Source organism: Myxocyprinus asiaticus, chromosome 16, assembly GCF_019703515.2.
Source record: "Myxocyprinus asiaticus isolate MX2 ecotype Aquarium Trade chromosome 16, UBuf_Myxa_2, whole genome shotgun sequence".
NCBI lineage: Eukaryota > Metazoa > Chordata > Actinopteri > Cypriniformes > Catostomidae > Myxocyprinus > Myxocyprinus asiaticus.
Window position 1 is genome coordinate 24,243,038 of NC_059359.1, and position 11,255 is coordinate 24,254,292.

General features: G+C 37.2%; 2 protein-coding genes across 2 annotated transcripts; both read left to right on the top strand.

Annotated features, from left to right (window-relative positions):
- Window positions 1-38: 38 nt before the first annotated feature.
- Window positions 39-7,293, top strand: LOC127454053 (activity-dependent neuroprotector homeobox protein 2-like). Its single transcript, XM_051720988.1, has 4 exons — window positions 39-2,009; window positions 2,375-2,492; window positions 2,583-2,675; window positions 4,211-7,293. Exons 2-4 carry the CDS (start codon window positions 2,385-2,387, stop codon window positions 6,683-6,685), a joined length of 2,676 nt encoding a protein of 891 aa, XP_051576948.1. The 5' UTR covers window positions 39-2,009; window positions 2,375-2,384; the 3' UTR covers window positions 6,686-7,293.
- A 66-nt stretch (window positions 7,294-7,359) lies between these two features.
- Window positions 7,360-11,209, top strand: rbfa (ribosome binding factor A). The gene is made up of 7 exons (XM_051721013.1): window positions 7,360-7,708; window positions 7,798-7,828; window positions 7,899-8,069; window positions 8,985-9,097; window positions 9,183-9,267; window positions 9,364-9,437; window positions 10,764-11,209. The coding sequence occupies exons 1-7, from the start codon at window positions 7,494-7,496 to the stop codon at window positions 11,134-11,136; spliced, it is 1,062 nt and encodes a 353-aa protein (XP_051576973.1). The 5' UTR covers window positions 7,360-7,493; the 3' UTR covers window positions 11,137-11,209.
- Window positions 11,210-11,255: the final 46 nt, after the last annotated feature.

The following is an 11,255-nucleotide window of genomic DNA, read 5'->3' on the forward strand; positions in this document are numbered from 1 at the left end:
CAGAACAAAGATGAAGATTTTTAGAAGAATATCTCAGCTCTGTAGGTCCATACAATGCAAGTGAATGGTGACCAGACCTTTCAAGCTCCAAACACCACATAAAGGCAGCATAAAAGTAATCCATATGACTCCAGTGGTTAAATCTATGTCTTCAGAAGCGATATCATAGGTATGGGTGAGAAACAGGTCAATATTTAAGTCCTTTTTTTTTTTTTTTTACTAATCTCTACTTTCACATTCTGAAAGTGAACGTGGAGATTTATAGTAAAAAAGGATTGAAATATTGAGCTGTTTCTCACCCAAAGTGATTGCATCTCTTCATAAGACATATATTACTGCAATCGTATTTATTTTTTTATTTTTTGCTGATTTTGTGATTTTTGGAGCTTGAAAGGTCTGGTCACCATTCACTTGCATTGAAAGGACCTACAGAGCTGAGATATTCTTCTAAAAATCTTCATTTGAATTCAGCAGTAAAAAGAAAGTCATACACATCTGGGATGGCATAAGGGTAAGTAAATGATGAGAGAATTTTCATTTTTGGGTGAACTATCCCTTTAATACTACTGTAAACTATTAAGACTGTACTGATACTGTAATCATTTTAAATATACTGTATATTAGGTGAAATGCACTTTGTTATATCTTCGGTATCTATGTATAAAAAAAAGAAACCATATGAGAAACAACTTTGCTTGTCTGCTTCTTAAACATTATAGCTGAAAGAATAAACAGGAACATTTATAATCTGCATTTAATACACTGTTAAATACATTTTAATACAGGAGTGTGGAGTTGACGTGTCTGAGTTTCTTAATGTACAAAATTTTGCCCTGATTTTTCAACTACGGCTAATGCTTCACTTCTGACTGTTTTGAATAGACATCATTTCGAGTAACGCCATATTTGATTTTTGATGGGAATGAAAACTAGGCCGTGAGGGATAGGCTTACAATCTGTTCAGTGGCATGCATTGTATAAAGCAGTACAAATATCCAGATCAGATCTAATTTTCACAACTTGTTTTTTTCTGGAGTTTTTGTCTACTGACATATTTTTGGAAAGATGTTTTTTCAATGTTTTGCCAGCTGAACGATTAACACCAATTTATACAACAGCACAACCCATTGAAGAGACTAAGTCTATCCCTCACAGTCTCGTTTTCATTCCCGCTACTTTGAATAAGGTCCATGCTCTGCTCAAATGATATTAGGCAGTTAATTTACTGTAAATGTACTAAGTTATGTCAAGTTTTCTTTAGGGGTGCAGATGTGTGCTTTGCATAGCCAGTATGCTCTTAAACTGCACTTGATGCTTTTGGAGCCTTTTCAGGATGTTAATGGTTTTAAATAGTCACGTTTTAAATTGCCCTGAAAGTGAAGAATAGGCTTGCTGTGATGACATCTGCACTAATGCAAGAGCCCACCTAAACCCACTAGAAACCCATTGCACAATATAATAAAGTAGGCAAGCAGCACAGCAATTATCTTGTCAATTTATAAGTCAGTTTATCAGCATGTCAGTGCATCAATCAACCCTGCCACTGGCTGTAAAAGCATCCATGAAAGTGATGTGCCACAGGTGTGTCTCAACATCATCCACAGGTAAGGACCACAGCCATGGTCTTGTGATAAATGCCATAATCCAATAACCATTACATTGTTCAACTTTGCAAGATCAGCCCACCCTGCTCCCATTGGTGGATCTGCAGTATGCAATATGTAAATTAGAAAACGTCACTTCCTGTCTTCCTGTGCGCCATGTTTTTCAGTAGGAGTGGGATGATGTTTTACTGAGGGACAATCAAAAGTGGGCAAATCTTGTGCTTGGTTCAAATTTCAACAGACGATCACCAATGCGATAAGGAACGCGGATTGAGCGCAACTCGGATGCCTCATACTCTGAAGTAGTCGATTCCATACTGCGCGCCTTCCAGTGACGCCGGAAGAAAACGGACGCACGCAGACATCCATCCACTCAATCGGAAATTCTGTGCCAGAACACTGAAGGTAGCCACACGCTTATAATAAAACTCATAATCATTTGAGTAACAATGTAAGTTAAGAAGGATTGACATATATATTTCTCCCATAAATACTATTTTAAGTAATACCAAGACACGTTTGGTTTCAAATAATTTACCAAAAGAATATATCAGGCAGGTTTAAAACAGACGCTAGGTACTTGGTTACGCCGAAGTGTACATATATAACTATGTAATAGACATCAAGAATTTAGGCTAATCTGGATGAGGTGTTTCGCTTGCCTTGATCTGACCTAGATTATTGTCAGAAAACGTTTTGATGTGTGAAAGGATGCCGACAGCGATGTATTTTGGCATATCATTTCGTATATTTCTTGTTTTCTTTTACAGGACCAGCAAAATGTATCAGATTCCAGTGAAGAACCTGGCAAAACTCAGACGACCGAGGAAACGCGTCAAAAGTATTTTGTGTGACATTGGGATGCAGCAATGTCAAGACCTAATAGAGGTAGATAATAAATCCTTGTAACTTTGTTCAACTTGAATATCAAGAATATCATTATGCCTGCTAATTAATATTTCACTTTATTTTCAACAGACATACAAAGGCTTTGATGCTGGTGATGCAAGTTTTAACAACACAGAATGGGATGATTTCACTGATGGTCATGTTGGCAAATGGAAAAGAAAGGTTTGGAGCTGATACAAGTTTTCTTTCTTTCTTTTTCTTTCTGCAGGACTCAACAGTAAGGATTTTCTTTCTGCTGGCCAATAGTTACATTTTTGCTTGCCCCGCCAACATTTTCGCTGGCCCAACCAGAAAAAAAAAGAAAAATAATTTTATCTTTAGTAATGTATTTATATATATATATATATATATATATATATATATATACACTACTGGTCAAAAGTTTTAAAACACTTGACCGAAATGTTTCTCATGATCTTAAAAATCTTTTGATCTGAAGGTGTATGCTTAAATGTTTGAAATTAGTTTTGTAGACAAAAATATAATTGTGCCACTATATTAATTTAGTTGTAAATCAAAAATTTAATTAAAAAAAAAATAAAAAAAAGTTTTTGAAATTGACTTGGACCAAATAATAATGAAAAGCTGCCAATAAGTGCCCAACATAGATGGGAACTCCTTCAATACTGTTTAAAAAGCATCCCAGGGTGATACCTCAAGAAGTTGGTTGAGAAAATGTCAAGAGTACATGTCTGCAAATTCTAGGCAAAGGGTGACTACTTTGAAGATGCTAAAATATAACACAGTTTTGATTTATTTTGGATTTTGTTTAGTCACAACACAATTCCCATAGTTCCATTTATGATATTCCATAGTTTTAATGACTTCACTATTATTCTAAAATGTGAAAAAGAATTATAATAAAGAATGAGTAAGTGTTTCAAAACTTTTGACCGGTAGTGTGTTTTTATATATACACACACACACACACACACACAGCATATAAAATATATATATATATATAGTTCTATAATATTAATTATTATGATATCTTATATATTATGTCTATAGATGCTTTTTACAGAAATGCAGGTTTTGTTAATTAAAAAGACAGTTCTGGTTTTAGCATGTTTTCAACAAATCGATGTAAATAGTAAAAATTATGCAATTACACAATAAACATGTAACAAAAATAATATATGAGATATAATAATTTGTTGATTGACTACATGGATTTGTTCATTTTTACAAAAGCCAAAATGTGACAAAAATGATTAAAAACTAATAAAATATAATTAGTAAAATGTATATTTTTGTAATGTACCTTGTTAGAAGTTCTCCTTTATAATTAACAGCATTAGCTGGGAGAGAATTTCTTTCATATGTTACCAAAAGAGACATTATAACCCATATGAATCTAAATCTAATTGAGAGCTTTTGAATCGGAATCAGGAAATCTGTATCAATACCCAGCCCTATTTGCAAAAATAGCATTTTATACATGCGTAAGTTTTAGTTACAATGCCCCACACAATCACGGGCTTATTTGGTCGGTATAGCTAAAAAGGCAGTACAGTACAGTCATGTAAAACTTCAAAGCCAGAACGTTTACTGGCCAATCAGGTAGTGCTTTCCTCGTGAATATTAATCTTCTTCTGCCATCCTCATTGTTGAGCCCTTCATATGTATGTTCTGCAATACACTTGTTGCTAAATTGCTACACATTACATATTGATCATATTACTTTTGTCCTGCAGTATCCATACCGGAGCCAGACACTGTGTTGTAGTCTATGTTGGCACTCCAGCCGGTCAGTAGCCACATTCAGAAGTCATATTCATCGCTACCACAGGGAGAAGCTGGACCTGGCCAGTCTGTTAATGTGCCCCTACTGCCCATTTGTTAGCTCTCCAAAAGTCACAGAGCAACACATTAGGTTTTTCCACATCCTGTCTTCAAAAGCTAAGCCCACATTTTTTCAAAACATCACCAGCCACACTTTGGCCCATGCACCAAAAACTGTGTCAGTTACTGTCTCTGCCGATGCTGCCGATGACAGATATATCTGTGCAACCTGTGGGTATCATGACTCTTTAATATATGTAATGAAAAAACACGTCTTGGTAAACCACTATGCTGCATTGTTGGATCGTTACTTTGGATTTGGGTCAGATATTACACAGAAGGGTGATGGTGAGCAAAAACGTGATGGCACTGCTGCAAAATATCACTGCAAAGTGTGCAAACTGCCAGCAGAGACAATCGAGCATCTACTCTATCATATTTTGAGTTCAGAGAAGCACAAGGACCTGCACTGGCAGATAATGCCTTCTATCATTGAAAAAGACTGTGCAAACCAAATTGTTGGTCAACAGAATCTGCTAAGCCTTGCACCAAAAGCAATGCAGCAGGTCACGTTGCTTGCCAGACCAAACTATATGCAGCAGCAGACACAGCAAACAGATGGAAACGGTGTCAACAAGTCTAATGGTGCGGTACTTCTAGCTGGGCCGAGCAACGCTGCTTTGTTTTGCTCTCCTGGTTCAGGACAGATGTTTCTGTCCCCACAAACACAAGCTTTACTTTCAGGCACAGCTGTTACTACGCATCAGCAGTCCCCCACTGGGATCCCCCAAGTCATGCCTACCTCACCAGTAGTGAAGTCTATTAATATGGTGGTGCCAAACATGCCACAAAGTGCACCCAAAACAGTACCCATTACCATGACCGTGCCCAGGCTACCACAAGGTCAGCAACCACAGCAGGTTCTTTTTCCACCCGCTGTTCAGGTCAATCTCCCTGGCGAAATGGGTGTACGTCCACCCTTCCTTGTTACTCAAGGTCTTCAGCTGAATCAATCAGTTCCCAGAGCTCCTCTCTTAGCCTCACAGTCTGTGCGTCTCATTCCCACAGGCAACAAAGTAAACGGTGTTCCGACCTACACTCTAGCACCTGTTCAAGTCACTATGCCTGTCCAGGGCAGTCCTGCTCAAATGGTTTTGACACAAAACACTCCTCAGATCAACCAGCCTACAAATACAGCAGTAGTGCCTGCTGGTCTTATGCCTACAATTCAGAGGGCAATAAACAAAAATAGTATACCAAACGAGTTGGCTGTGCTTGCTCCATTTTTGAAGAAACACGATGATCGCACTGTCAAGTGTCTGAGGTGCAAGATTTTCCTGAGAGAGCAGGGGATTTTTCAGCATTTGTTGCATGGCTTGAAGTGTCTGTTCTGCCCTCTGATGTTCTACTCTTTCAAGCAAGTCATGGAGCACACAAATACAGAGCACAGTCTCAAAATCAAGGAAAACCGCAATTTCATAAAAGAACAGTTTAATCTCGACTGTGACAATAAGGGCAACCTGATGTTTACTACCTTTAATCTAAACACAGATGTGCCCAAGGATCTCCTTGAAAACAGAGAGCTCAACCTTGCACTGGTCACCAGCTCTCAAGATAAAATATACATAAAAATGTATCCAGATAAGGCAGAACACCCAACCACAATGAAGGCAACATCTACCAAATGTCCATTTTGTCCAGTCAAGTTTGAGACCTCTGAAGAATACGAGCAGCATCTTCACGCAAAACACCACATCGTTCCCACCATTCACGCAATATTGAAAACTCCTGCCTTCAAATGCTTATATTGTTTTGGGGTGTATTCTGAAAAATCCACACCAAAAACAATTTCCATCCATGTACAACGGTGTCGCTGTGCTCCCCAAGCAGTCAAGGATGCAGAGAGGCAACTGAATCCAGATATATTAGGACACACTGATGGTGATGTCAATAATTCTGCTCTGGTGGGAAATTCTTCAGAAGTTGCAAAGGAATTTGTCAAGCCAAAGAAAGTGGTAATTGCTGAGAAAAGCAGAAAAAAGGATTCGAGAGTTTTAAAGGCAGAAGTCCCTCAGACTCCAGTCCAGCTGGTCTTGGATCCAGCAGGGATGGAGTTGACATCTTTTGAGAGCAGAAAAGAATTCCTTTCAAGGTACTTTCACCTCAAGCCATACTTAACAAAAAATGAAACTGAAATGCTTGCTTCCCGTTTGTATATAAACAAAGGTGATGTAAAGGCTCACTTTAATTCCAAGATCACCAAGTGCTTGAAAGCAATTCAGAAGAAAAAGGTTCATGTGCGTCTTGGGTTCAGAATGAACGATGTTAACAAGTTGAAACATAATCTCTTCTTTCCAGAGGTGGAGCCTGTAAAAAAAATTGCATAAATGTGTTTACTAGATGAAATATGTTTGTACACAGCATGTTCAGACTAGGATGTTTATTTAAAATGACTTGATTTCCACATTTACGAGATGATTTCCTCTTGGCATTTGTCTGTTTGGAAAAAGGGGAAACTACAGAAATGCAGAAAGTAATTTGATCACCAACCTTGAACTCTACACTCTACATTTTTGTTGTATATAGTTCATGTGACAACGATGTTGAAATGTTTTTGTACACATCTATACTGTAAGAAAAAAACACTCAGTTCTGCATTTTATATTGAAGTGTTGAAGTCATATATGTTTCTTTGCTTGGGACATTTAATATAAATTTGGGTAAATCTGTAGTGAAATCTGCATCTTACGTTTTATATTAGGACTGTAAAGAAAGTGAAGGCTTGGTAAACTATCACTACTAACTTGCAAACTTGTCAGCATTGTAATAGCCGTATCACTGAGAGAGACACTTTATAGTGTTTGTATGTTCATTCTTTCATTCTTTACGCTGTAATCATTTCAGAGATGTGAAAAAGATAAGTGCCTCCGTGTCCTAGAAGGTTTGCAGTTGTATTTGACCCTCGAAATAAACGTTTTATTTGCGATTTAACACACATGATTTTTCCATTTTTATTAATTTATTGGTTAATACATTTGTCATAATGTGCTATTGAAATATCTGTCAGCCACGTCGATCGGTGTGATCTGGATTCATTTATTTCGCCCTTCGCGTTTAGACCAATGTAGTCGATGCTGAACACATGGATCACCTTCAGAATGTAACGTGAGTGGAAGGAAATGCTAGTTGGTTACCATGTTGGCTGTGAAGAGAATTATTTTCTGTAAAGACTGGACATTAAGTCCATATTCAGCTGCAGTAACAAGAGTGATCTGTAAAATGAAGGAACGGCCCGAGTTTCTGGTTGACCATCGATCGCCCTCGTCTGTTAAATTCATAGAAAGGAGCATTCATTGCTCTGCCTTTCTATCTGGTGGTAACAAACTTATGAAGATGATGTCCAAGAAGAAGTAAGTAGTCGTTTTGTTTAATTCACTTAACGTTCAATAAATATCACTCGTTCTGATCATGAACATGGCCGACATTCTGTTCCTTACAGGAAAAAACTGTGGTATGAAACTCCTCTACAGGTAAGCAGTTCACCATCAGTACTACACTATGCTGGTCTTACACACAAATCCAGTCATTTTGCCCTTTCAGTCCACATCTTTAGGTCAGACTGGCTTTTTGAAACCGTCAAAGAAGACAAATCAAGAAGATAGTGTTCGTGTGATAACCCTGAACAACATCATCTACAAAGCAGTGACAGACTTACTTTGTTCCTATGAGGTCAACTCCGAGATCCCTGCCTACAATGTACAGATTTCCAAAGTAGGATGTGGATTTAATTATACCACATTTACTCGATCCTTGATATATTCTCAAATGCTTTTCTCAATATTGACCAAAACTTCATATGCAGCTGATCTATATCTATTATATACATTTCCAGGGTTGGGAGGGTTACTTTTAAAAAGCTATAAAAATGTCATTTGTAACGTATTCCTTTAGATTACTCAAGGTCAGTAACGTATTCTAAATACTTTGGATTACTTCTTCAGCACTGGTAGATTTTTTCACTTGACTATTAAAAATCTGCCAGTACAGTAAGACAAAATACACGTTAAAAATACATTCTCTGAAAAAAAGCCAAAATATTTTATGCAGTGTTGCTTATAAAGCAAATCGATCATGTTTTAAGGATTTTTAGATATTTTTACAGAAAAACAGAACAATTCTAATCAAGAATGAGATTTTTGCCCTAATTTCCAATGTCTTCCTAGAGGATATATATATATAATGATTATGCCTGGTAACAGGTGCATGTAAAATGGCTAGAAATAGCATTTTAGCTTGGCATTAAGCTAAATGTTCACATGGCAATTTACACACGTTTTGTTTCTATTTCTGCTCCAAACTTACTTCTCTGTCTGCTCGTATGAATATAACACATAATAAGAAAGTGTTTCACCACTGTTCAAATGCTCTTTGGATCGCATCATTTATATGTATAAATGTTTTCCATCTGAAAGGACTAAATATTAAATGAAACAAATGACAATAACATGCAAAGTAATCTATTCAGTAATCAAAATACTTTTTGAATGTAACTGTATTCTAATTACCAATTATTTAAATTGTAACTGTAGTGGAATACAGTTACTTATATTTTGTTTTTTAAATACGTAATCCCGTTACATGTATTCCGTTACTCCCCAACCCTGTACATTTCCTTGTCTATATAAGGTTTCACTACCACCAGATTTCTCCTCTTGTCGAATATACTGGAAGACAAGTTTGTCGACTGAGGTAGACCGTCACATTCAGCAGGCTTTAGACAAATGTGCTCCTCGTATACGGTATGTCTTTTTCGTTGTCTCTTTTATCTTTGGTTTACTAAGTTGAAGGGAATTTAATCATTTGGTTTATCTATTTTTGTTTTAGCTACCTTCTCATCTCACACCAAATCCTTGGCAGCGTTCCTCCTGTTGTCTTCATCAGAGATAAACAGTATGCTGCTGTCATAGAGGTAACAGACCACATATTTACTCTTTTCCTTTAGTCTTTCATATTATAAGTGCTTCATAAATTTTTGGTGATTCTTTAAATGTAATTTCTCCATCAGGTTGAAAACCTTCTCAAGATTGCAGATTATGGTTCAGATGAAGATGGAAACCATTTATCCATCAGTGATGTTGGGTAAGAATAATTTAGTTTTAAAGGAATATTTCACCCAAAAATTAAAATGATCTCATCATTTACTCACTCTCATGCTATTCCAGATGTGTAGGACTTACTTTCTACTGCTGAACACAAATGAAGATTTGTAGAAGAATATTTCAGCTCTGTAGGTCCATACAATGCAAGTGAATGGTGACCAAAATTTTGAAGCTCCAAAAGCACAGGAAGGCAGCAGAAAAGTAATCCATACTCCTGTTGTTAAATCCATATCTTCAGAAACTATATAAGTGTGGGAGAGAAACAGATCAATATTTAAGTCCTTTTTTTTACTACCAATCTCCACTTTCACATTCTACTTTTGTTTTTGGCGATTCACATTCTTTGTGCATATCGCCACATACTGGGCAGGAAGGAGAATTTATAGTATTTAAGGACTTAAATATTGATCTATTTCTCACCCACACCTAACATATTGCATCTGAAGATATAGGGTGTTTCTCATTTCTAAAACGGTGCATCCACGTTTCCTTTCCTTGCTTCCTAGCTCCTTCCTCTTAGGAAATGAGGAAAGGATCCAAGGAAAGGAAACAAGGACGGAGGACTCAAAGACAGATTTGTAAAGATATGTTCTGTTCACTGGCATGTCACTTCAGAGCATGTTTTTGCACAGCTGCATTACGTTATTGAAACTTTATTTATTAATATATTCATAATAAATCCAAATAATTTAAGATGCACTGATGTGTCAGTTATGGTTTATTTAAACTGCAAAGATACATTAATTAAAATGATTGTGCCAGATGTGAAGGGAGAGGAGAATTAAAAGTGTGTCAGGTGCTTCGACCAAAAAGTCTTCTGCATAGGATGCTCCTCTGTTTCCTTGCCCAAGCGTCCTCGGTAGGCTTCCTCCATCCTCTGTCCTTGCCTCCTCGCAGTGCATTTAGAGAATTGATACATCCTTCATGATGGCCAACTTTGATTAGTTTGCGGGTCATGGGCTCGAGGATGGAGGAGCGAGGAAATAAGGATGCACAATTTAGGAAATGAGAAGCACCTGTAGATTTAACCACTGGAGTCTTATGGATTACTTTTATGCTGCCTTTATGGGCTTTTTGGAGCTTCAAAGTTCTTGTTAACATTCACTTGAATTGTGAGGACCTACAGAGCCGAGATATTCTTCTAAAAATCTTTGTTTGTGTTCAGCCGAACAAAGTCATACACATCTGGGATGGCAAGAGGGTGAGGAAATGAGAGAATTTTAATTTTTGGTGAACTATCCTTTTAAGAAAATGGAATTCAGTTCTTTTGTTTGAATGATTTTGTATACAATTTGATCTTCCAAAGGGTCAGAATGAATCCAATGGAATCTGGAGAAAAAAAGAAACCTGTGTTGTTTGGTGTTGATCACGATGCGCTGCATAAACAAATTGAAGCTTATAAACGAGAGAAGGCCTCGAGAGACTCTCTCACACAAAGTCCTGCAGGAGGACTAACTCAAGAGCAGCTGGACAAGCTAGCAGGCATCAGGAAGCAGAAACTCATAGAGAAAAAGAAACTTAAATCTAAACGGGTGAAGGATGATGACATCACTCCAAAGGATTACCTGCTGGCCAGGAGCCTTCAAAAAGAGGAAAAAGAGGAGCAGGACAGCAGTGAGGACAACCTGGTGGATAGACAGGTCTCACAACTGATGGCAGAGGACAACATCAGACACTGAAATTAACTATTTTTGTGACTTGCAATGTTATGCGGTTTAGCGTATTCTGTCAAATAAATGTCTTGGAAAAGAGTTTTCATTGGTGTTTCCATGTAGTGCAGAAGGCCAGAAAAGTAGAC

Bases quoted from the DNA above. Each gene is read 5' to 3' on its own strand.
- LOC127454053 (XM_051720988.1), top strand. From the start codon at position 2,385: ATGTATCAGATTCCAGTGAAGAACCTGGCAAAACTCAGACGACCGAGG. The intron at 2,493-2,582 runs GTAGATAATAAA...TATTTTCAACAG, and splicing joins AATGTCAAGACCTAATAGAG to ACATACAAAGGCTTTGATGC. The intron at 2,676-4,210 runs GTTTGGAGCTGA...TTTGTCCTGCAG, and splicing joins TTGGCAAATGGAAAAGAAAG to TATCCATACCGGAGCCAGAC.
- rbfa (XM_051721013.1), top strand. From the start codon at position 7,494: ATGTTGGCTGTGAAGAGAATTATTTTCTGTAAAGACTGGACATTAAGT. The intron at 8,070-8,984 runs GTAGGATGTGGA...TGTCTATATAAG, and splicing joins ACAATGTACAGATTTCCAAA to GTTTCACTACCACCAGATTT. The intron at 9,438-10,763 runs GTAAGAATAATT...GATCTTCCAAAG, and splicing joins TTATCCATCAGTGATGTTGG to GGTCAGAATGAATCCAATGG.